The sequence below is a fragment of the Staurois parvus genome, unplaced genomic scaffold (genome assembly GCF_062004578.1).
Source record: "Staurois parvus isolate SC_StPar_1 unplaced genomic scaffold, SC_StPar_1.0 ptg000686l, whole genome shotgun sequence".
Taxonomy (NCBI): domain Eukaryota; kingdom Metazoa; phylum Chordata; class Amphibia; order Anura; family Ranidae; genus Staurois; species Staurois parvus.
The window spans coordinates 515,419-542,326 of record NW_028318482.1 but is presented as its reverse complement, the minus strand read 5'-3'; the positions used below and the strand labels follow the sequence as shown (position 1 = coordinate 542,326).

The window sequence follows — 26,908 nt, the reverse complement described above, 5'->3', positions numbered from 1 at the left end:
ATTACTATTTCTATGTATGAAGATACAAAGATGCACAGACCAACACATCACCAACCGAAATAGTAACGCTGCCATAACAGGGACTATGACCAAACCCCCGGTGGGCAGGGCGAAACATGTCAGTGGGCATGGCCAGAGCAACGGCTGAGGCCAGCGCCATAATTTTAGGGTTGTTTCAAGCAGCGTCCTTCCTTCTATTGCCGCCACAACAGGGTTTTACCTTGTCCAGGTTCTCCATTTGGCCCCCCTACATTCAGTGCTCTTTTTTGGGGCAGTTCATCTCTTTTCTTGCAGAGTCTTGTTTAGAGTTTCTCCTATAGTAAAGGACTGATGTTGGTTTAGTTCGGAAATCTCTCACCTTCCCCTTTTATCCAGCAACTTAGAATCCTATCTATCTTGTGGCCCATTGCAGTACCATCTATCTTGTAGATTGTGTTTTTAAGCAGATTTGACTGTTGGGTTATATACCCTGTTATATACTTTCATTGGATGACATCTACACTTTCAATGCAGTGTCTATCCTGAGGAAGCGACTACTGCAAAACGTGTCAATATTTTGTGCTGCTTTTATGGGATTGTTATGTCTCAGGTTCTTTCCCTGGATGATTATTTTATACATATTAAAAGTCAAATCTAGCATATAAATACTGATTTCATTTTTAATGGTTGTTAATTGGCTCCCCAAGGTACAATTAAAATCCTATAAAAATCGCTTTTACCCCCAATGCGGCTATGAAATGGTTCTTCCATAGTTCCATGTATTTCAGGGATGGTACCTCCTCGGTGGTGTATTTGTAGTATATGGTTCTACACTCCTGTGGACCACGTGTGTCCCTTTGGTACTTACGATGCGGCTCTTGGGCCCAAGCAGCCAGTGGAGAGAAAACAGGTGGCGCACACACCTAGTGCATTATCCAAGGTTTATTGTAGGAGTGAAAGAATAATAAAAACATACTCACAGACGAAGCATGTATCTAAAAAGCATAGAAAAATGACAATGGCCACAACGACAGGCAAGGTGTTCTCACTGTCAGTGCGGTCATATGGCTGACACGTTTCATGGACAAATCCCTTTCCTCAGAGCTGATGACCAACCTCTGATGCTGATGTATGATGAATGCAAGAGCCTTGCTGTTCCATGTATAGTTCCATGTATTTCAGGGATGGTACCTCCTCAGCGGCGTATTTGATTTACTAATCTCACCCTATTCCTTTATCCATATCAACTAAAATAGTATATGGTTCTACACTCCTTTGGACCACGTGTGTCCCTTTGGTACTTACGATGCGGCTCTTGGGCCCAAGCAGCCAGTAGTTGGAGCACTGAATTGTAAAGGGACTTTAAAACGGCAGTGAGCTCATGTAATATGTCCTCAGTCTACACCTGTAGTAGGTCACCAGTATTTGACCATCCCAGCATTCTCCAACAATACAGATACATAGACACAGCCTCTGTATCACTATACAGGTGAAACTCGAAAAATTAGAATATCGTGCAAAAGTTCATTTATTTCAGTAATGCAACTTAAAAGGTGAAACTAATATATGAGATAGACTCATGAAAAATCACGTTTTGAACTATCTTGCTTTGCATGTAATAATTGTGATGATTATGGCTTACAGCTCATGAAAACCCCAAATCCCCAATCTCAGAAAATTAGAATATTGTGAAAAGGTGCAATATTCTCGGCTCAAAGTGTCCCACTCTAATCAGCTAATTAAGCCATAACACCTGCAAAGGGTTCCTGACCCTTTAAATGGTCTCTCTGTCTGGTTCAGTAGGAATCATAATCATGGGAAAGACTGCTGACCTCACAGTTGTGCAGAAAACCATCATTGACACCCTCCATAAGGAGGGAAAGCCTCAAAAGGTAATTGCAAAAAGAAGAAGGGTGAACCTGCTCTCATCTGTGAAAAGCACAGGGCGCCAGTGGTGGACCTGCCAATTCTGGTGTTCATTGGCAAATGCCAGTCAAGCTCTGTGGTGCTGGACAGTGAGCACAAGGTCCACTAGAGAACATTGGGTCCTCAGGCCACCCTCATGAAGTCTGTTTCTGATTGTTTGGTCATTGAGGCATTCACACCAGTGGCCTGCTGGAGGTCATTTTGTAAGGCTCTGGCAGTGCTCATCCTGTTCCTCTCTGCACAAAGGAGCAGATACCTGTCCTGCTGATGGGTTAAGGATCTTCTACGGCCCTGTCCAGCTCGCCTAGAGTAATTGCCTGTCTCCTGGATTCTCCTCCATGCTCTTGAGACTGTGCTGGGAGACACCACAAACCTGGCAATGGAATGTATTGATGTGCCATGAAGGAGTTGGACTGCCTGTGAAACATCTGTAGGGTTCAGGTATCGCCTCATCCTACCAGTAGTGACACTGACCCTAGCAAAATGTCAGAAAAGAGGGAGTAGGGAAAAACGGTCAGTGGCCTCCACCTGTAAAACCATTCCTGTTGTGGGGAGTCGTCTCATAGTTGCCCATCTAGTGCACCCGTTAATTTCATTAACACCAAAAGCAGCTGAAACAGATTATCAACCCCTTCTGCTACTTAAACTCCTGGGATATTGATCTGGATAGTTAACTGACTTGATGCTATTCTCCGATTAAAAAAAAAATGTTCCTTTAATTATTTGAGCAGTGTATATTAAATCTAGTTGTCCGCATAACAGTCAGGCAAGTAGCCTTTCAGCCTTTTCAGAAGTAAGTCAGTGATGGCAGTCCCCACATTTTACTCATGACAGGATCTTTGCCTTTGGATTATCCAAGGCACATACGAACCCAGGAGCTGTCTTAGCCCAGCAGGCTCCACCTTACACTAAATTACTTTGGGTTTGTTTGCATATCCTTTAAAAGTCCTTACCTGGAGCAAAAGGCTTTCATTGCCCAAATCCCAAAAGCAGAGTGTTCCGGGACAGAAACATTATCATGTTGAGATCAGGTACAGGCAGCACTGCCACAACTTGAAGTCTATGAAAAGTCCAAAAATGAACTTCTTATTTGCTCCCATTTGGTCTAGTATATATACACAATTGAAGCTGCTTTGTTAGATTTGTTATAAAAAGTGAAAAATAATACCTGCTGGATTCTGCCAGACATCTTTGTGAGCTAATAACATACTGTGCTGCATGCTCATCAGTTACTTTGTTCCCAGCTATCTTAGTACTACAGGACCCCTCTTGCCTGTGTTCTGGAGAATGGGAGACCATATCAGAGAGTATCATGGCCAAAGACTTTTTTGTTCTTGCTTCCCTTCTGGGTGACAGGAGTGTACTTACTTTTTCACACCTGTGACCCAGAATCAGCCAACAGAGTCCCACCAGGCTATGGAAGAATCCCGACCATATTCTCGGCATCTACCCAGCTGTTGATTGACAGCTGGATCCAGATTTCCGTACTTGGCCGAGTGCCGAAGCCAGCTGCGCTTACCCCCTCTCCAGCCCCATACTCCAGTAAGCGCTGGACAGGAAGTGCAAAGAGTGGTGACTGACAGTCACTGCCCTCTGCTTAGAGCCGGCTGAGAACCGAGAGCTGGAGGGGGAAAGCTGTAGCATCAGACCAATGCTACAGCACAGAGGTGAGTATGTAAATTTGTTTATCTACCCCAAACTTTTCCTTTAAAAAAGGACTGTAAGCTGTAATATAGCATTACAATATTGTTCTTAGGTTTAGATTTGCTTTATGTCAGGGAAACTTACAGAACTTCAGGTCATTCTAAAACCTAAACATTTTTTACCCTAATGCATTCTGGGTGGGTTAGTCACTCTGTAGACATCTGGTCTATTCACAACATAGCTCCTGTAGGTGTGGGTAGGGAGTTGGTGTCCCTTTCCTCCATTCAGCTCTGAGCTCTAACTGCAGCTCCCTGCCTCCTCCTCTGTGATACTGACAATTGCAGAAGGATTTTACCTAAAATCAGCATTTCTGAAGGGATGTAGAAAATTGAAGACTGCAGAGAGACAAGTAAAACTTATGGAGGATTTGTTTCATTTTTGTGCATCGCCTGAGCCTTCACTTCACCTTCACAACCACTTTAAAAGGTAAAAATGTTTAGGCATCAGCATCCCCTGCTTTTACTTACCTGAGTTCACATTTGATCCAGAATTGTGTAGGTCTGTAGCTCTGCTCTCTACTCAGTTTGCTGAGCTCATTGGCCCCTGCTGCTGGTAATCAAAGCAAGTGAAGAGGGAGAGGGGCAGAGTCCCTCTGTCTGTGTTAATAGACACAGACAGTAAGGCTCAGGAGGGGAGCCTGCATGAGTGACTCTATAGAAAGCAACTTTCTACAGGGGCACACAGCAGAGGGGAGAAGCCAGAAGCGCTAGCGGGGGACCTAAGAGGGGTTTCAGGGCCACTCTGTGCAATTCAGTTGCACAGAGCAGGCAAGTATAAACCTATTAAAAAAAAAAACAAAAAAAAAAACAACATAACATTTAGAATCACTTTAAAAAGGAATTTGAGGTGTGATAATTAAAAGGATGCTGGGAATGCGTTCTGACTGATCCTTTGTATTTTGGTTACCTCTGATGTATTTTGTAAAAGTTACTACACATGGCTATGTATCTAAATATACATGCACTTTTCAGTATGCTGTACTTTAATCATTTGAAAATAAATAAAAAAGATGAACCCCCCCCCAAAAAAAACCCACACATTCTGCCAGGACTTTTTCTTTTTAAAATATGAGCATTGTGGCACCCGTGAGGACCAAGGAGTTCTTTTAAACAACTCAGAAGAAAAGAAATACAGATTCTACAGGGATGTATAGCTGCACCTGTTAAGATATTTAAAATAGCAAGTCCAATATATCTTGCAGAATACATTTATCTGAATGATGGTTGGGCCCACAAGATCAGTTTTCCCCGAATACCAAAAATGTTCATTCAGTATAAAACAGAGTTACATTGACCTTAAATATTACAGAACTGTAAGTGATACAGAAAAAAAAAATCCCAACATGAAGCATGTGAAGAGAATACAGATCACACGATCAATACCGATACATATGGAGCAGTGGCCTACAAGTCAAACACATACTGGGACACTAAAAGCGATTACAATATTGAAAGGGCACATACACAGCATTGAGGGGAGTTGTAAGACAGCAAGGTCACAAATACAACGCTAATCAATAGGAGCTGAGCAGTCAGCTGACTCCAGGGTAGAACACAAAACCCTGGCAGTAGTTGTACGACAGAGGCCACTGGGGAAAACTATACACCAAGTAGAACATACGGAATCATTTTGCTCTTTAGAGCTATAATCTAAGCAGATTCCAAATATCCCGTATATCTTGGGTAGGCATTCTTGGCAAACTGGTTATCTACTTGAACAACATAGAAAAAGAACAAATGATCACCAGGGTGCAGCACACTTTTTTGTTTTAAACGAGCTAACCTAGCTAGGACCCATTATAAAAAGGATGGTTTGAAGGGTGCAGGTGTCAGCAGTACGCAACACAGAGTTCAGGTGTCAGCAGTAACCGCGGGCTCTGTGGTCAGTAATTTGCGATCAGAAGTGTTGCAGCGCACAAGAGTCAGGTGCAAGCAATGCAGAGTGCCGAGTCAAGCAGTATGCAATTATGTATTGTAGAGCGCAGGGGTCAGTAGTATACTACATAACATCAACACACAAAAGTCTTTGTGGAGCTGAGAGCCGGGCAAGGGTCATCAGGAACTAGCTGCACATAGAAGTTGCCATCTATCCAACACATGATTGCAATGAACAGTCAGATTGTAATCATCCTGCTGCTGACCCCTGCAGAGTTTCAAATTCAACTAATGTAGCCACCTAACTTGTCTGTAACAGCTTCCTTTACATTTGCTGGCAAGCTTAATGGAGAAGACAGAAGAGGAGGATATCAGTGTACAACTACTTGTACCAACCCTTTACAGCAGGCTTGGGAGGGGAAGTTCAGGATCAAACTTTTCTACAGTGAAGGTCAAGTACCTAGCAGAATTGTTAGACAGGAGGCATCTGGATCAAAAGACTGGTTGCACACAAGTCCATCAGGCATAGCAGTTTACATAAATGTACTTCACCTGTGTAATGATCTGCCTGCTTGACAGTCTATGTGAAATCACTGGATTGTTACTGTAAATCAAAGATTCACAGGTAGTATATTGCTGGTCAAATACAGTGCTCTTGGCAGAGCTTATACAGGGCTTTCTGCTCCCATGTAATATCCAGAACAAAATCAAGCACCAGTGCTGTCACATGATTCATGTTCCATTACTTCAAATGGAGTTTGCATAACGGAGGTTTCCTAAAGCCGAAATCTAGGCTAACTGGTAAATACATAGTTAAGGTGTTACTAAACCCACAACAGTAAAATCAGTCTGTATATGCAGTAAAGCATGCTTGTTATATTCACTGTGGACCCTAAGGGGTTAATCCTGCATATTGTGTAAAAAGGCTCTTTGATATGGTCTTCTCTGACACTTCCCTTCTATGGTCCCATATCCATCTGCTGATAGTACAGACCTCTAGGAGTCACTCTGCACATGCTCAGTTTGGTGTGTATTGCAGGAGTGTAATTTTTTTCTTTGGGAGCGTGCATGTGATCAGCACAGGGCAAACAGCACTGTCCAGAGGTTCAAGGGTTATGCAGCCTCATAGGACAATCAGAAGAGAATGAAATCTCCTCCTACAAGAATAACCAGTGCTCAGCTGGACACTGATAGAAGTCACAAGACTGCTATATACGGCTGATGAGAAAAGGTACTACGTTTATATTTACTATTTCCATGGTCTGTGTACTGTGGGAGAGCAGATATAGTGAATGCAGGGTCCTGGGTTTAGTAACACTTTATAAAAAAGGTACACCTAGGTCTTACCTGCAAAAGGAAAAAACATAAATAAATAAAAGTGCAATGCTGTTCAGCTGGTCTTGCGGCGTATAATCTCTATTCAGTGAGCAAAGAAGTATTCAAGGAGTAGCAGAATAATTTTGGCTGTGCAAAGATGTGGAAACAACACGATTGGCTGAACAAAAAAAAGTCAGTTTTTGGCAGGCAAAGCTAAAAGCATAAAAATTAAATTTTTTTTTATTTCATCATTTCTGCATTCCAATTTCAACTAAATCCAAAATTATTTTATCTTGGTTTTGAACAGAGTTGGGCAAGTTAAAATTCCAGTTCGATTTTTATTTATTTATTTCTGTCTGGAGCGGGATCCCCAGTACAAGAAATAGGATTAGAAATTATCTCCAAGAAATAAAAGCTTAAGAGCTGCCATTGCAGACTCAGAGGCCAGGTGTACTGGCTAAACTAACTACTGAGCCACTGACTCAGAACAAGTATGCAGCTAGTGAAATCTCAACTCCCATCCTCCATGCTGGTTTCCAATCAATGACTTTATAGTGTATGATCTTCTTCTTTGCATGTTCACCTTTGCCACTCCATCAAGCCACTAGGAGTAAGCTGCAAGTCACTCGAGTTGTAGCTTACACAGGTCTATGGACTTCCCCAGGGCCCGCACCCTATGACTAAGTGCCTAGCACGAAATGCATCAGGGGGGCTACAGCAACTGAGGCGTTACACCACCGCTGGTGGCCACCCTGAACTTTTATGTATCACGATATGTGGTGTCCTTCATTGGGCTCTCCTTGTGAGCGCCGTCATTTGCAGAGCCCTCTTTAGTGATGACCCAACGCAGTGATACACACTGAGGGACCCCAGAGAACCTTACGCAGACGTGACCAGACGCTGTGACATCTGCCTAAAGTTCCTGTGTTATGTGGACCTGGCTGAATCCGGGACAGATGACCTGAGCATACCTGATGAGACAGGATAATATCTCAAATGTGTGTTTATAGCGCACTTCTGGTGAGTGCGCATTTTGCTTAACTAATCACGGCATCTGGCACCCTTGGATTTATTACCCACACACGGATATCGTGATCTTGAAAGGATCCTCACGTCTCTTTTTGGGACATTGATCACCATCTATTATCACCTGATGGTGATATATTGCATGAAGCATATTTCTCTATATATTGTATATATTTTAATTTTTTATGCATAGGTTCTTTTAGGCTATCTTGGATGTTTAAATATTACTGATCACTTTGCACTTTAATATACATATACATGTTTTAGCACTGCACCTTTTTTATCAAATAAAAGATACTGACTGAATAGGCAAAGATACTGCAGTTCAAGGAGGCTATACAAACTCTTCCACAAGGTGATCCCTAGTGAGTACCTCTGAAAACACTTCTAGCAATGAAGCATAGCCAGTTTTGTTTATAGACTCAGATAATGATCTTTTCCATTCCTACAACAGCACAGGAGCAAGTCAGAGTGAGTTCCCAATTACAGTGCGAGTTTGAGAGACGCAAGGGGGTAACAAAATAAATCCTGCATCAGAAGGAAAAAAAATCCCTGCCTTGCTTGAAGATTACGGTCTTGTTAAGCACGCTCCCTTGACATCATCACTGCGGGAGTAATGAAGCCGCTTGCCAAAACGCAACCTCAAATTAAGAATCGTCAAAGACTCAAGAGTCGAAGTGAAGCTGAAAATGTCAAATTACTATGCAAATATCCCCCCCCCCCCCCTTCTTCCTAATTAAATGGTGTGTTCTATGAAGCAATTCATCTCAGAGTCTGCTTGTCCTCTTGCTCAGGAGTCACTTTAATTTCCTTGGATGGTGATCCCAGACAATCAATACTAAAACCGGGTGAAGCAAAATTGATTTGTTTCGTTATCCGCAGGCCAACATAAGAGGTACACTGTACTATATGGCTTTTTATCCTTCTAAAATAAGAAGTCACGGAGCTCTGAAATAAACAGGCTTAATTCTTTGTTTTAACAAGGATCAGGCCAGGATTAAGGTGCATGTTGGGCAAAGTAATGGCTTAACGCAAACCCTACCTAAAAAAAAAAAAAAAACACATGGATAACATCTTCCAAAGGGGTTTGGGAATAGCAGTCTTCAGTCTATAGCTAGTGCACCAGCCAGCTAAATTCGCTAACAGACTTACTGACTTCAAGCAAGTGTACATATTTAGAAAGGATGCAAAGTATTGAAGCAAGAAGACAAACATAAGAGCCAGGAAACCAGCATCTAGAGAATGAGAATTAGCAATGGATGCACCATATACAATGTGTATCTGGACCGTGCTGCCAAAAATGTGAATCAAGGTTACTAAGCAGTTTGCCACATTTAAAAAAAAAAAAAAAAAAGTACAAAAAATAGATAACACACCAGAAAATACAACTAATGTCCAATGTGTTAGCAAGCCCCATTCAAATAATAGTTGCTTAAAAACCAAAAGATAGGCGAACAGGTGCTGGTGCCATTAGTAACAGATAAACAGGTGACCACTTCCTTGTGCTCCAAGTGACCGCATATGGATTTGCGCTCATCACAATGGATGGACCGTCTATTCCTAGATAGGTCTCTCTACTTTTTTTGGTTGGACCCACGGTGTATCTTGTCACATACTTGGCCATTCATTTGTACCACGATGTGATTCTTCCAATGCAATAAACCGCAGCTCAAAAAACAGTATCAGGGAAAAAAAAAAAAAGAAGGTTAACTGCGCAAAGCAGCCAGCTTTATTGCACCAAACTAAAAACCCCACTGAAATAGATTCTAAATTTTCCTCACTTTGAAGCCTAACTCCAGCAGATTTTTAACTATAAGTTCACCTTTGGGAACATGTTAGATGTTCCAACCATTGTTAGGGTGGAACATGTAACATGTTGCCATAACCCCCGCCCCCCCCCGACAGATCGTATGGGCAGACTTCTGCCCGTACTATTTGTCAAATTTTAAAACAGCATGGCTGTGTGGGGCTCCACCCACACAGCCGCATCATTCATTCATGGACTTCCATTAATGAACTGCAAGTCCCGACAGCCTTAGCGGCTGTGGGCTTGCAGTTTTCAATGAACTACCATGGTGCTGTGGAGCGCCGTGGTAGTTCATTGAAGCTTCCCATCAGAATATCTGCTTATTTTGACAGGTCTGGAGGAGACCTGCATGGCATCAGCGATCAACTGATCGCTGGTGCAATGCTTTCCAAGCTCCTTTGGGCAAAAGTAATAAATGCACATTTTTTTTACCTGCAAAAAAAAAAAAAAAAGCGCATTTATTATCTTTGTCTAAAAGGTGAACTTATCCTTTAAATTTCTTTAAAGCCCAAGTCATTTGGATGTACATGTGCCAAAAACACAACAGTACCAGAAAGGATTATGGCGGATTGTGCAATAATAAAAGCAGTATGGAAATAGCAAGTACCTCATATAGCAGGATTTAAACCAGTAAAAAAAATTAATAAAAAAATCCAAAGTCATAAATATTCAGTTTCAAAGGCTATTTCACCAAGTTTGCGTCTTAGGGTATAAAAAGTTCTAATACAATGTGTCGTTCCTGAATGCTTTAAAGGAAACAGTAGTCGATACACAACATGCAACTGCATTCAACAGCAGTGATGATTCCCCTCATCCACTCACGTAAACACACACTGCAGAGTCTTCTTTGAAACAAGCATTCAGCTCTAGTCAGGCTGCAGCTTAGTCAGTAATATTCGTGATACTTTCCATCTCTTGCAGATGCATTGTGGAAATGTAGTGTGCTTTGTGGTGCACTGCAGTGCAGGTGCATTAAGCATTACTAAATGTGTGCAACGCAAAACATACCTATGCCTTATCACAACACATAGGATCAGGCTGTTCGGGCTTGGCAACAAAAAAATCTTTGATTTCAGGAAAACAGGAGTGGCATCTGCCCATATACCAATCTCGTAGTTGTAGCAAAACCCTCAACCAAAGAACATCAAAGCAAAATTACATTCAGCCAATGAGATCTGTTTACCTGGGCACTAAGAAGCTGTGAGTGGACATCTTGGTGTGCCTTCCTGAGAAGTTTACTTTCCTCACGCAGTTTCGATATAGTATCTGAAAAAATAAACAGATTGCCAAGATAAGAGGGGTCAGTCCTATAGGAGGGGTCAGTCCTATAGGAGGGGTCAGTCCTATAAGAGGGGTCAGTCCTATAAGAGGGGTCAGTCCTATAAGAGGGGTCAGTCCTATAAGAGGGGTCAGTCCTATAAGAGGGGTCAGTCCTATAAGAGGGGTCAGTCCTATAAGAGGGGTCAGTCCTATAAGAGGGGTCAGTCCTATTACGGCCCTGAACATGAGATGAATAGTCTTATTTTTTAACCATGAACGGTCTTCCTTGTGCTTCCATGTATATTAAATACCATATAGACCGCGCATAAATGATATAAACAATACAAATTAATATCCGGAGTTATAGTATTAAACAACACACATCTATAAACTGGTTTAGGGTGCAATCCCAATATGTGAAATTAAAGTGCTATTACACTAGCTTTAAAGAAAATGATCACTGGTTAATATTTACAACCTAACCTGGTGAATACACATTGGTTACCATCAGCAACGGTGTGGAACACACAAGAAGGAACAGCGGTCACCATCAAAATGTGGCATTTTGGGATAGTCCCAACAAAAGCACTAGTGACCATCCTAGAGATAGGTGGTCATGGGATGATGGTGAGTGTACATCCATGTGGGGCACCAGTCTGAGCACAGTGGAGCACCTGTCACTTTAATACGGAGTTCACAATCAAGAATCCAGCACGATTGCACTTTAATTTCACATATTGGGATTGCGCCCTAACCAGTTTATATCATTTATGCGCAGTCTATATGGTATTTAATTTTATTTTGTGTTTATTTCACAATTAGGACTGCTGCACGATACAGTTACATTTTATTTACAGGTATATTTCAAAAAGCACAGCAGTATCTTTTATTCTTCCATGTGTATTGACAAGTAGATTCAGGCTGCTCAAGAGTCCATGTCTACTCACCAAGAGCCAACCCCCATCTAAAGGCTGGTAAAATCCAGATCAGCCATTTAGGACAAAGAGCTCCTTTTGTTTTTTAAAGCAGGTCCACATCAGGATGGAAATTTAGGAGCTACCAGTGCTTTTGGTGTAGGCTCCAGGGCAGTCTTCTTTATTCTCACTTTACAAGATTATAACTGGACTAAGCATGTACCCAGATAAGTTGACCTTGGATATGCACAAATTTGTTCCAGATCAGTCACTCACCAAGTAGTGAATGATGAACACAGATGACTGCCTTGCCTTCTTGTTAGTTGTTTTATATATCAATAAGCCTGGCAACTGTTCATTTTTTTTTTTTCAGTTTTCATGGTTAATGATTTAAATAGGCCATGCATAGATCAAAATTCGACCGGTTTAGCAGAGATGGGCAGAATTGCGATCCATGTATGGACACGGAGGTTGAGGTTACATAGAAGTCCATCTCCAGATAGACTTCTGTACAACCACCCTGTTGGATTTCCCCACTTGATCAGCGCTGTGAGCTATAGCCTGCAATGGTGATCAGTGTATTCGGACGGCAGGGAAGTCTCCCTGCCATCAGAATACAAAGACATAGCACGGAGGATTCCCACATCCACTTCTTAGCATGTGGATGAGGAAATAAAAGTCAGCTTTTTTCCCTCCGGTTTACCAGCAGGTTGAAAAAAAAAAAAAAAAAAAACCACACACAACAAACCTGACTCATGGACTGCCTTAGGCAGTGGTTTACCTTCAGTAACAGAACCGGTCTGTAATTAAAAGGAATAGACTTTCAACCCAGGTTTAAAAAGAAAAAAAAAAAAAATAAGAAGGGGGGGGGAATGTCATTTGCTATGCCCATTTGCACAATGCAGCAGGTTGAGTGAGTCTTCAAGGTATAGAGGTCACAGCTTGCGGCTGCAACTGGGCGATCTCATCACCAGAGCCCCTGCGGAATATAACAACCTAGTGGGTGGGTTATTTACCATCACCAAACAAAATACCGGTTATGCTTGAACTGATCCCTTTGAAGCTCAACTCCAGGCTAACTGAAAGCATATTACCTGCAATGACAGTTGGCCAGCATACATGAAATATTTAGTGTTACTGGCAGGAACAGCCTATGTGCTGAGGAATAACAGTAACATTGTGCAGACTAAAGCTGGATATGTACTGTAAGTCCAAATGCTTTAGTAAAAAAAAACCGAAACAAAACAAAACAAAAAAAACAAACACACAACAACACACACACACACACACACCTCTTTCAATGTATAGGCAGCTTTTGTCTGCACATACTGTAAGTACAGTTATATCTCAGCACCTCAGTTGCATAGTGTCACTGGCATAAGCAGCAAACACAATATAAACCACTTGATCCCCCCCAACCCTGCTAAGCAACATGAATGGACAAAGCTTTCCTGCCAGCTACTGTATTTGACAGTCAGCACCTGAACAGTGGCTGCATCCAATTGCCTGCACCTGCTGTTCAGCTGACAAATTTTCTATAAGACTCCTTCCATTTTCAGACTGAAGGATGCTGACAGAGCCATCCATGGCTCAAATTCACGGAATACGGCCATTTTACAGTCATGTAGTGAAATGGCAGCTGCAGTTTTATGAATCATAAGAATTATTAATTGATAATAATACAAAAATCAGTTGATTTGTCAAACATGGGGGAGTGGATTTTGACTGAGAGTTGGAAGACACAATCATAAAGTTAACTGATCGTATTGGTTTCCGTCATGCAATCTCATAAGTTGCTCAAAATAAGATTGAATTCATGACTGAAGCATCTTAGTGTTGTCAAATAGATGCAAAAGTGATAAAGTTCCACCTTTGCTGATTGACTGTGATGATCGAATTTGCTCCGACCCTAAAAATCAAAAAGGAAGTTACGGCTATTTGAATAGCGTCCAATGTACCTTTAAACCACCATTAAGCTCCTTTCACGCTGTACACACAAAGGCAGTGATGCTGCTGCCTCCCACATATTTCTAGTCTAGTGATCAGTCAGGAAACCCACTATAGTGACCAGGCCAATCCGAATGTGTGGCAGACAGAAGGGCATAGGCAAGCGCACAGTCACTGTAAATATGTTGAATTAGCACTAGCACCATTTTGACCATTTCCTCTTGGATTTATTGTGTACATGGTGTTCAGCTTTAAGGTGTATCTATAACAAAACATTTTTTTGGTTTTGGATAGAGTAGGTGGGTGTTAGAACCTCTGTAAGCTCTTTATTGTCCATTTCCCTGCTGCAGATTTTTCCTCACTTGCCTTTTGAGAAGTTGTCCTTCGAACACAAAAATCAGGAGGAATCTCTTTAATGACGCTACAGTTAAAACTTCAAAAAAGATTCTAACCCTTCCCCCCACTGTATCCAAAAACAAAACAAAACAAAAAAAAAGACCTAGATGTAAACAATTTACTAAAAGCACAGGCAGAGATACTCACCTTGCAGGTTGAGAATTTCATTATCTTTGTCTCTCTGGAGCTGAGATATTTGCTGGTTGCGCAGCTCAATGATTTTGCGGTGTTCCAGCTTTAGATTACTATGCTGCACTTGTAAATCAGTTAACTGTTTCTTCATCTCCTCATTCTGGTTCTAAATAAAAAGAAAAAAAAAAAAAAGAAGCATATGGGGATATTACAAAAAAAAAAAAAAAAGACACCCCTACTCCTGCAGCTGTTGGCACTCAACCCAAAAGTACTTTCAGAGTTTCCAAAAGATTGAACATTTGCAGACATCTATCCATCTATCCATTGATGTGACTAAGAGACACTGCTCCTATCAAAAGAAGGTAGGGCAATGGGCTGCTAGCCAAACACATTCAAACTGAGCCAACGGTCTCATTTCTAAATTGAACAAAGTTTATTGTGTCTAAATTTGTATCTCCGCACAGAACCAGTATATCAACCAAAAGGTGGCCATAGACTTCATAATCATGTCCCTGATAAAGTTGAAACCCTCCAGGGTGATAATTACTTAAAGCCAAACTCCAGAAAATTTGTTAAAACGTCTTTATGAAGGTCATCTCTGTATTTAATTGCCAAAGGATTTACGATTCTGTCCATCCAGTTCTGAGATTTACTCAGCCCTGGCAAACCGTCTGACTGATTACACCACCTGACTATGAAATACAGTGGTCTCTCCACCCCCAGCTGGCCACATTTGAAAAAAATAAAAATAAAAATAATGAATTATTGAACAAAGTGCGGCTAATAATTTGTATCTTCTCCCCTTGAGCGGAGTCCAGCTTAAAATGCCAAAATCACTTCTTGGTAGAGATATTTTAATCCACAACTATGGAGTATCCATATAACCTGAAAATGAGCAGCATGGTGGCTTAGGGTTTAGAAATCATGCACTGCAATGCTGAAGTCAAGGTTGGTCATTGTCACCGAATACACGATTCTTAATATACCTCCAGTTAGCATGCATTTCAGTCAAACCAGCATGCTAAAGGTTAATGGCCTCCTAAACAGTGTTCCTAAGTAAGGGTTTGTGTAGATGACCAGATGCCGGGTGCTTTCCATGCATTCTGATTGCAGTTGACGTCAGTCCAAAACACTTCTGTGTTTTATCAAGGTTCCTTCACAGATGCTTCTATCCTGCACTTGACCTCTTTTCTAAGCTGCATCAAACAGCTTTTGCATTCTTGTTGACTTGTAAAAACAAAGAGTTTGTGGATAGTTTGTAAATCACAAAACTAGCTGCACAGATTTACACTGCACAGCCACAGGGGACAAATACAATTCTAAATTAAAACAAATAAAAATAAAACAAAAAAACACACACAAAATGGGAAGGGTCTCTTGTGCTAGTGCAGGGTGTCCTAGTGAAAACCCTCTTGTGTGGAGGGAAAAGTATACATTATGGTACCATTTCAAGCTATCGATGGAAGGAAAAGGCTCACCCCACCGGCAAGTAACAACAATTCCAGTGTCAGCCAATACCAGTGAAGGGATGGACGCTGCTCAACCAACCCTAGGAGTCCAATGTTGAGGAATGGCTACAACTGCTGGACTGACACGCTCGCTGATGTGTTTTGCCCATCCCACCAGGGGCTGTCACGGAGGCCTGCGACCAAGCCCCAGTGGGCGAGGCGAAATGCGTCAGGGGCGTGGCCAGCACAGCGGCAAAGGCCATTCCTCAACATTGGACTCCTGGGGTTCAGTTGAGCAGCGTCCATCCCTTCATTTGTATTAGATGACTCTAGTGCAGAGGGTTTAAAATTAGCACTGGACCTGCCCCAGGAACTCATCAAGAGCGCGAGGAGGAGGAGGGAGGAGGGAGGAGGGAGGGGGACGGAGGGGGAGGAGGGAGGAGGGAGGAGGAGGAGGGCATCCGCTCAGCTCTTGCAGCCAATAACTGAGCACTTGTCAGGATGTTCTGTTGGTGGGGCAGTGCCTGTCAGAATACAATAGCAGAGCAGGGGAGATCACCACACTAACATCACAAGTGTTAGTATGGCAAATATGTCAGTTTTTTTTCATTCAGCATGCTGGGTTGAGTGAAAATAAAAAAAAAAAAAGTGTGTACCCAGCTTTAGACTGCCAATATCAGCACAAGGGACACATCTCATTACTGTAATTATCATACCTTATACCAGGGGTGGGCAAACTTTTTGACTTGAGGGCCGCAATGGGTTCATATATTGGACCCGGGGGCCAGACCAAGAGTAGATGAATGATGTGTATGTGTCATCCATAGTAAGTATAGTAATATTCCCCCATAGTAAGCATAGTAATTAATCCCCCATATAGTAATTCATCCCCCATAGTAATTCATCCCCCATATAGTAATTCATCCCCCATATAGTAATTCATCCCCCCTATAGTAATTCATCCCCCCTATAGTAATTCATCCCCCCTATAGTAATTCATCCCCCCTATAGTAATTCATCCCCCATATTAAGTCCCCAAGTCCCCCCTGTGTCAATTCACTTACCTTTGCTCCGCACGTTCCTCTCGCCGTGTTCCCGCGCCGTTCCGGTGTAGCATGAAAATCTGTCTCCTATGAGGATCTGTCCCCCTCGACGTATCTGCGCATGTGCCAGTTTCAGGCATTAGCAGCCGATCGGCGATCTCCGGCACATGCGCAGATACGTCGAGGGGGACAGATCCTCATAGGAGACAGATTTTCATGCTACACCGGTCTTCAGGGCAGACTGTGAGAGGAGCCTAGCGGGAGCCTAGCTCCGCGGGCCAGATTGAAAGGTCCGCCGGGCCGTATACGGCCCGCGGGCCGAAGTTTGCCCATTGCTGCCTTATACGGACTAAGAAAATATTTTTTACTTAAAAGCTTAGGACTGTGCGCATTTTATCTTTTGGCTTTAGCAATTCAACTTTGGTTGAGTCTTCCCTCCACCACCAGCTTGCTCATTGAACAGTGGATCACCCTCATCACCTCTTTTATTGAGCAGGTATATCATGTGTAGGTATGAGCATGTATATGAATAAAAAAAAAAATAAAAAATGACTTGCCAAAATTACAAAATCGTTCAGATAAAACGGTAAGCAGCCATGTATTTCAAGTGTGGAATAAAAGACTTCCCTGTTGTGCTACTTTAATACCAAGAGGCATAACACTCCAATAACGGAAAAAGAAAGTTTATTTAGGTACATCCGACTTAGAAGGCTCAGCTTATATAAATAAACCACATATTCTTCTCATCTGAAAAAAGCCCACAAAAAACCATGTACGTCCTAAGAAAGCCCAAAACGGACTTTCTAACAAAATAACATTTCAAAAAAACCACATAGCCCTCTTAGGAATTTTTTATGATGGGCAAATGAATCTTTAGAAAACTGATGGAGAGAGATTTGTCCATCTCTGGTAAGAAAAGAAAGCCAAACGGCATAATCTTAACAGTGTTATCAATGTGGAGGACCATTACAGAAATAGGGGACTTGACTTTCTTTAATACATTTTATTGTACAGAGAAGTCTGTTGAAATAGCTTGTTCCCGCTACCCTTTATGGAAATTTAAATCACATTAGCAGTTAAAAACAGACGGGAAGTACAAAAATTGCATGCACCTTTACAAAATAACAAGGTAGCAGAAGGTTAAAGCAGTTATAGGAACATTTTTTAAAGGCTTTTATTTTCCCATCAAAGGAGATCCTTAAAATGTAAAATAAGATTTTGAAAAGACCATGAGGATGCACTGTATTAGGGATTAGAATTTAAAAGAACGCCATAAAGCCATTACCGAATGCCCCCTGGGAAGTGGAATGTGCCCTTAACTATAACATCCTTTACTGGACCTGTTGTGAAAACTCTGCACCAAAACTAACAATAGGTATGTGGATAGTAATTGTGATGCCCTATGCACCCTTCAGATTTGATGTCCTTTTAGTACAAGCACTGACCTTACTGGGCCATCAGTGTAATTACAGTATCTGTAAAATTTTAAAAGCACATTAATAATCTTTCGACCCAAATGTGGTAGGTTAAAATAGACCTGTGCCTAGACTATGCACTATTAAATTATTTTGTCTGCTTGTTCAGAATATGTAAATATTTTAAATAAGCATGACTGACCTTTGTAGCTGTAGGTACAGTGGAGAAATTCACCTTCGTTTAAAAAAACAAAACAAAACAAAAAAAAACATCACTGGAATCACAGCTCCTCTCCCCTTTTTCTTTAGGACAAGAATTTAGGAGCCCGCCAGCCTTATAAGGTAAAAACACACAGCAGGCATTTCTAAGGGGATAGAAAAGGACTGAAATTGCACTTCAGAATCCATGTTCTGATCTTGGAAGATGAATTACTCAACAGAACCTGTGAAAACGGTCATATTCTGGGGGCATAGATGTACTTAAAATAAATCGTGAAAGAATGCCACAAAATACCCCCCGATTTTTAGTGGCAGTCACACTACTATCTCCTCTTTCCCCATGCTCTGAGGGCAGAAGACTGGAAATTATGCTGTCAATCTGATGTTATGGGCGGGCTTGCTCATGATCACAACAGTGTACAGGACACCAAGGGGTTTATTTACTAAAGCTGGAGAGTCCAAAATCAGACTCCCTTCTGCATAGAAACCAATCAGCTTCTAACCTCAGCTTGTTCAATGAAGCTTTGGCAATGAAACCTGGAAGCTGATTGGTTTCTATGCAGAACTGAGTCTGATTTTGGACTCTCCAGCTTTAGTAAATAAACCCCCATATGTCGGTAGACTGATTCAGGGAGCTAAAAAAGGATAGCACAACAGTGGTAAACCAGAACCGCTGAGTTACTTTTGACTTCAAGCCTATACAAGAAGAGCAGCTGCTGACAGGATCAACAGGTATTTTAGAGTCAATGCTGCCACACTTTACTCAAACATTAGATGATTCTTGCTGAATTGTTCAAAATTCAAGTCACGATTGCCCCTGTTGACACCACCTGGGTCGAAAAAGTCAAAAATATGAAGAAATGTTGTAGAAGGAGCTGGGTGGAAAAATCACCAGTCGAAAAGTGACTGTATCTAATCAGATGTTGCCACTGTGCGGACTCTTAATAAGCACTTGCTAGGCATGCTTTTTGGCTCAAAGTATTTGATTCCACCAAAAGATAAAAAACAAAAACACACACAAGAAAAAAAAAAAAAAAAAAAGACATCCAATGCATTTCAGGGGCAAAAGCAATTCCCCTTCCAGGGCTTTAGTGCGCAACATGGTATTGGACTCATGGTTAAGATCCTGGACACATCAACCAAAGCCAGGACAAATTTTTTAATATGTCAACACCTGTGTCATTGTCCAACAGGGGGAAATTTAGTCATCCATTCATCCAGTTTAGCATGGAGGAACGAAATCTATTCAATTTCTTTTGCTCTGCAGGCTAAACAAATGTACATAAATATATAAGCGTATAGCCAACCTCACTGTTTATTAAATAATGGATATAAATTTTTATTATGAGGATTCATAATAAAAAAGAAGATTTAAGTTTTCAGGTCTGTAGCAGATCCGCCAACACTCGCATTGGTTTGAGATTTGTGAAAAAAAAAATTCTGTCTAGTTTGCCCAACAGCATTCAATCAGGCGCTTCACATTCAAGAGAGTGGATGAAAGAACCCAATTGCTTTGTGGTCGTAGAATGGCAGAAGTGAATGGCAGGCACACATAGCAGCTGTTCATTCTGGCTCATAGTAAAGTATCAGGAGTAACAGCAGCACTCTTCTCAACCTCCTTAGCAGATCGGTGGACGCCACTAAAGCCTTTTTCCGTCTAATCCAAAAGGGAAGGGAACACCCGTCATCTGCTCCAAAAATTTTCAACACATTGAAAAAGCATTGTGTGCAACATGGACTTCAGAACTGAACATCATCATGCCTAGGAAACCATTCACAGAGAAATATGGAGGCTGCCAACCTCTCTTTCTAGAGATGCAAGATATCTGGCTGTAGCCACTGACTTTAAAAAAGGAGCAGTACAGCCAAAGCTATTTTCGCTGTATTTCTGTGGATCACAAGGAGTGTAATTCGTTCTGCACTACTGTGACTCGTTTTCAGCTGACAGCGAGCTGAAACCTGATGGTCGGCTGACGTCACTCAGCCAGTCCAGACTGAGGAAAGATCCCGACTTTAAAGTTGGGATCCACCCCAGAGTCTGGAGCGACACCTACCTAGTGAGCCACTGAGAACCTAAGCCAGCAGCTCCCTTCCCCTCCACATCCCAGCACTCCAGTGAGTCACTAAGCTAAATAAATTTTATTTTTTTTTATATTACTAGCTGCCCTACTACTTGTTCTAGGTAAGTGAATTTGAATGCAATGACAACCGGGCAACTAGAAGTTTCAAAAGTAGGTTAGCAATTGCAGGGGCCATATGGCAATATGGATTCCTTTAATGCAGTTGTCCAGTTCTGGGAGGGCGTCATATGACATCCTCTCAAAATGCGCCCTCCTGTATGCCCCCGGTGGTGCACACCCAACGATCTCCATGATCACTGTGTCCTACAGACATAGCTGATCACGTGATGTGGTAAAAGGCCAATCATAGGCCTGTCACAGCATAAGGAAAGTACTGCTGATAGCCAGCAATTGTCAGAGGACGGATCGGCACCGGACGTCAGGGCACTGATGATCAGTGCCCAGCAGTGCCACCCACCAATGCCCAGCAGTGCCACCTCATCAACGCATATCAGTGAAGGAGAAAAATTGTTTACAAAATTTTATAATAGAAACAAAGAAAAACTTTCAAATTTTTTGCTTTTTTTTTTCGTTTATAGCGCAAAAAAATAACAAAAAACACCCAGCGGTCATTAAATACCACCAAAAGAAAGCTCTCTTTGTGTGAAAAAAATTATAAAAAACGTCATATGGGTACAGTGTTGCATGACCGCGCAATTGTCATCAAAGTGCGACAGTGCTGAAAGCTGAGAAATTGGCCTGGGCAGGAAGGGGGCTGGAGGGTTATATGGCTGGAGGGTTTCCTCAATTATCCACACCATTCCCAAGACGTTTTTGTGCCCTTCAACCTTCCCAGTTATTCAAAGCTAGGTTGAAGAGTTGCAGTTTGTATGGGTGGCTATGCACAGCTTGGTGGTTGCAGACTATGGCTGGCCATACACTATACAATTTTCTTGAGATTTTTGCTTTAGATTTACCAAAAACCACATAATAGGAGGTCAAACCCAAACAACAAACACTTTCAGTTGTATCCAATTAGGCAGGCCCTTGTACTACACAGCTGAAGGTAAATCTAAAGGAAATTGGGCAGAAATTGGACAGAAATTTGTAAGAAAATTGTATAGTGTATGGCCAGCTTATGAACCAATTTAGCTGCAAGATACTTAAAACAAAAAGGTAGTGGTAAACCAGACCAACCAACCACCATCCTTTACTGCCACCTGCTTCTGACTGCAAACCTCCGCATACTTTCTGCAACTAATTTATACCTCTGGGGAATCTGAAACTCAGTAAAAGAATGTAAAGATCACATAATCCGACAGTGTGCACATTTATGGTGAGTTCTGAGAAAAAGGTTATACTCTATTACATTTGTTATATTTTATGGATAAAGGACATTAAACTCTGGTGGTTTTGAATACATCCACCACCCACACAAGAAGCTTACAAAAGACATCAAGATAAATTGGCAGTTTCCATCAGCATGAACTTTAAGCACATGCTGTACGTCGATTACCTTAAGAATCTTGTGCTGCGAGCTTAGGGCCCCATAGCGATTCATAGAATCTTGCTGTAAAACAAAAAAGGTGGAATGAGCAAAACGTTCATTATACAAGGCTTGGTTCAATCCAAAAAAAAAAAAAAAAAAAGACACAAAGGAGAAATTAGGCAATTTAAAGCAGACGTTCACCCCAGATGCATTGGGCATCATTTCTCTCCTTCCCCACCCTCCACAGTCTACAAACAGCAATTTTTGTCTACTGTGCCCACCCCATTTGCCATTCTTGTCTAGATGTGCCTGACATCTTAATGGCTCTGAAGCCCCAAGGTGCATGTATATCACATATCCAAGGATGCTTCACTCTCCATCTACCAGTGGCCAAACGATGGTGGCCAGGAAGAGGCAGCAAGGAAAAAAATGCACGTGTGGCAACACAGCAGATCTCAGGAGGCCAATGCTGGATCCCCTGGGCAGGAGAGTATGTGAATTGAGGAAAGCCCTGGATAAACGGTTAGTAAAAGGGGGAAAAAGAACACCATCACCACCACCCCCCAACAGGTTTGTGCTATTTAATTAACGGTTGAATGCATCAAATGTTTTGATGAGTATACAGTCAACACAAGTTTTATCTTTATTTGGAGATCTAGGAAAGCATGCTACGCATCTAATGGGATTTCGGTATGGCAAAATGTAACATAACACTGGGACTTGACCTTGTTTTTAGCAGTCAGACCCTCTGTCTTGGCAATGATTTTAATTTTCAGGAGATACATTGACTCGTTCGATCCCACTTTAGCAAGTAAGAAATCAGCAACAGCGTTTGCAACATTAGCAACTTACTGTATGATTTCCCTTGGCATGTAGCAGTCTTGATTATTTTTCTCCAGACATACAGATATGCTAACCAGACAGTTACACCCTTAGAGAGGTGGAGAAAAAAATCAAGCATTCTGTACACTTTCAGGAACATGTGCATTGTATGTGCCAAAACATACCAGCATTTTTCTGCAGCTGCTAGAGAGCCCCTCTGCGGGAAGGACTTACCTTCTCTTTGTTCAAGGCCTCCTGTGCCTCCAGTTTATAGACTAAATAATCTGTGCAAACAGGAAGAGACATCACACTTATTCATTTTCTTGAAAGGATTTCAACAAAAGCAAACACAGAAAAGATCAAGACTCATTTCTCCAGAGTTCCAGTTAAAACATATTATTAAGTACAAAAGAATCTCTGTGAACCTGACCATGCAAGACACGTCTGAACAGCATGATAGCTCAAGATATAAAATAGTAATAAAAAAATAAAATTATAATATAGAGATCTATCTAAATCATTTGAAGTGGATCCATTTGAAAGGCCCCTGCATATTTTGAATAGTATAAGAGGGTTATAACCCAGTCAGGTAGTTTTGGCCTTCTGTGTCCTATTAGGGAGATTTCTTTTTCATTTCTTGCCCCACAGCTAAAACACGAAATGAGAGGAAATCCCTGGTTGTCATAACTAGGTGCCCCCATTGGAAAGTTACCCTCTATTCCTCTGCTGTGAATGTTTTTGTTCACGGTCAGCGCAATTGGTGAACAAATATGAGGACACAGAAAACAAAACACCTGATAGATTCAAATGACTCTTCACTCTATGCAAATAATAAAAATGGTAATGATGGAGTAAAGATGTACTCCATTTCTTGGTGTACATCGTGGGACAAGAGCAGGCTTAGAGTGGAACTCCACCCAAAAAGGGATGTACCGTTTTAAGGCCTCATCTCCCATGCTCCTCGTTAAGGAGCAGGTACCCAATTTTACAGATACCTGCTCCCACCTAGGCGATTGCAAGAAGTTGCCCTCCCTTCCCATAGTCTTCTGAGACACGACAGTTCCCAGAAGAATACAAGAGCATTCACAGGGTGCAGCGCTACTCGCCCATGCACAGTGGGCACCCAGCTGTGAAGCCACAAGCTGTCACAGCCGGGTGCCCACACTTAAGATGCTGGCATGAGAGGATGGCCGGTGAGCACACTGCTGGATCGAGGGACAGGCGAGTGTTGGGTTTTTTTTTTTGTTTTTTGTTTTTCAAAGTTAACAGCTCCAGTTTTTACATTTTGACTGACACTGCTTACTAAAAAAACATAACTACCCAATTTTTGCGCCACCTACAAGTGAATAGACACTGACAGACAGGAAGTCCTACCCTGTATAACCTCCTCCCAGGAAGAGCATCAGTTTTGTGGGAAGCAATACCCCAATAGAGAGGGGAGAGATGCCTGTATCCTGTGATGTATTTCAAGAAGTGGACTTTACAGGCAAGAACAAAAGTTCTCTTTTTCGAACATCAAGGGAAACAGAATAAGCTTAATAAACATAACCTTCTTGGGGGTATTGGTCACAAGACCGCCAGGCCCAAAATTCTACACAGCAGCTCGCAAGCATTCAAAGTTTAGACCTATGAGTAGCAGGACATCCAAATACCCTAAAATGGGCACCACCTGGACCCTCAAAAATACCCAGAACAGGAGCCAGAATTTTTCAGAAAACTCGAGGGGTAGTGGCCAGACCAAAATGGCAAGGCCACAAAGTAAAAATGCTGATTCTCTATAACCAAAAGCAGGGAAACTTATTATGCGGAGGAAATATTGGGACATGCAGACAGGAGTCTTAGGTCGAATGGCACGCTCTCACACATTTTCTCGCTCGCACACCCCCCCCAACCTGTCAGCCTTGAAACTAAAAAAATGGAACCAAATATGGCAGTGGTGGACATACAACTGCAACACACTGTAGACACCAACAAGGTTTTCAGCCTAGCAGAGAGCCCAAAAAGCTTAAGAGCTAAAATACCAGCGCCCTACAGGGGGAAAGGAACGGACAGGCAACAATACCAGGAGTAATAACAGGAGTTAGCTTCCTGGGACCAAGACTACCTGGATCTTACCACTCAAGCTGCAGAATCTGATTACAGAAACCAGGATCCAGTCTTCACCCATCACAGCAGGCAATGTCTAGCCTGACCTTCAGGAACTCTATCCACCTATCCTAGGGTCCACAGCCCTGGACCTGTATAGCACCCTGCTCCCCACAGGAACCATTGGGAATCTGGCAATACTGTGCAGACAGCTGCACATCAGTTACAATCACCTTCTGACACTGGCAAAAAACTGACTCTCTCTGGGAAGTGGGGTTATATAAAGGGAGGACTTCCCATCTTTGTATCCCAGTGTCCATTCATCTAGAGATTGTGCATGGCCCAGGTAATTATGGTTATTAAGCCCGCTCTGTGTCCCATGATGTACTCCAAAAAATGGATTTTACAGGCAAGTACAAAAATGGCAGGTGACAAAGGTTTACCAGCTACTGATGTCCTGTAGGTTGCCTATATTGTGCATTTCAGTATTTTGCCTTTACAAAAGGGACATCAAAAAAAATTATAGCTCTGCTTTTTCAAAACTACTGGGTCTGAGCTGTAGCCAAGGATGGGTTTTATCTGAACTAGAGGTACTAACGGGCTCGCAAGGTATAGGTAACCAATCACAACTTCTGTTTCACACGGGACACTCCCACCCACCAAAAGCTTTGACCTCAAAAGTATTATAGAAGCAGAGAACAGGTGGGACTTGGCAGGAACCTGCTCCAGCCAGGTCTATGAGTACTCTTAAAGCTGAACTCCAGGTTATGAACATTGTTGCATATTTACATTGGTTCAGCTTGGCAGAATGCTAGTATGTATCTCCTATACCAGAGACAAAATCAATGCCAAGGTACTACAGTAACGGCTGCTATCTTCTCGGTTGTGTGCAATTGGCTTTCCCACTACACACAGTGGGGGAGGGGGGTGCTCACTAGGCACTGCCTTCATTCACAGAACACCTTGTATTTTTCTTTTCATTAAATGCAATACATTCTCAGACTGGATAAGGAAGAGGTAATGACATCACCAACCTGCCTCCAATCAGAGAACACCATGTATTCGCTGGAAAAAAAAAAAATAAAAAAATAATACAAAGCGTTCTATGAATGGTGACAGTGTCCAGCAAGTGACCCCCAGTGGTTAGTATGCAGAGGGGAAGCAGCTTGCACAGGACATGAAATATTGTGGCTATCATTGTAGTAGCACCAATTTTTACAGCGATTGTCAGCTGCCAAGCTGGACCAATGCAAGTATGCAATAAAGATCATACCCGGAGTTCAGCTTTAAGCTCCCATACATGTTACAATCTGAACAGTCTTCTTTAGATCGGTCTACAAATATTTAGTGCAAGGGTCAGCTTGATTGGATATTTTAGAAAGTTTCTAATCTTACATAGTTTTGGTAAATCTAAAGTTGGTGGTATAGAGATTGAAAAGTAGTATTGGAACATCTGTGGTGAGTCTTAAATTTTCAATCCTGTAGAGACTGACACAGGAAGACAAAAGGAAAGCAGTAGAGCATTTTATATTTCGGGGTTATGTATGATTTAATGACATATTTTCAACCAAGCAGCCATTACCTATTCTTCTATTAAGTAAATATAGAATAGATATATGCAGGGACCAAATTATGCTTGATTTTCTCTGGGTAATTCCTTCAATAGCATTCCATGACAAGGCTTATTTAGGAATTCTGTGAAAAGAGATAATATGCCAAGGGCAGCATAACCCGTTGCAACCAATCAGACACCATTCATCTCATCACTGACATGACTTCAGTTAAATGGCGTCTTATTACTTCCTATGGCTTACTGATCTTTGCAATACACTGAAGAAGCCTGATTGCAGATAAAAGCAATAGCATCCTGGATTTACAATTAACATATTATTCTGCATCTGATCTTGTGGAATAATAAAATGAAATTAAATGTCTGACCTTCTTTCGTTTTCTTGTGTTCACCCTTTTCTTTTTGTAAAGAGCGTTCAAGCCTTGAGCGATGTTCGTACACCACTATATAGAAAAAGAAAAAAAATAATAATTGT

General features: G+C 41.8%; 1 protein-coding gene across 1 annotated transcript in view; it reads right to left on the bottom strand.

The window, feature by feature from the left end:
• The window catches only part of LOC149447428 (uncharacterized), a 123,031-nt gene that overhangs the window by 63,722 nt on the left and 32,401 nt on the right, over positions 1-26,908 (bottom strand). The window contains exons 2-6 of the mRNA XM_089652547.1: positions 26,802-26,876; positions 23,013-23,062; positions 21,984-22,037; positions 14,298-14,448; positions 10,817-10,899 (exon numbers count right to left, since the gene is read on the bottom strand). Coding sequence (XP_089508673.1) covers positions 10,817-10,899; positions 14,298-14,448; positions 21,984-22,037; positions 23,013-23,062; positions 26,802-26,876 — 413 coding nt within the window. The remainder of the gene's footprint in view (positions 1-10,816; positions 10,900-14,297; positions 14,449-21,983; positions 22,038-23,012; positions 23,063-26,801; positions 26,877-26,908) is intronic.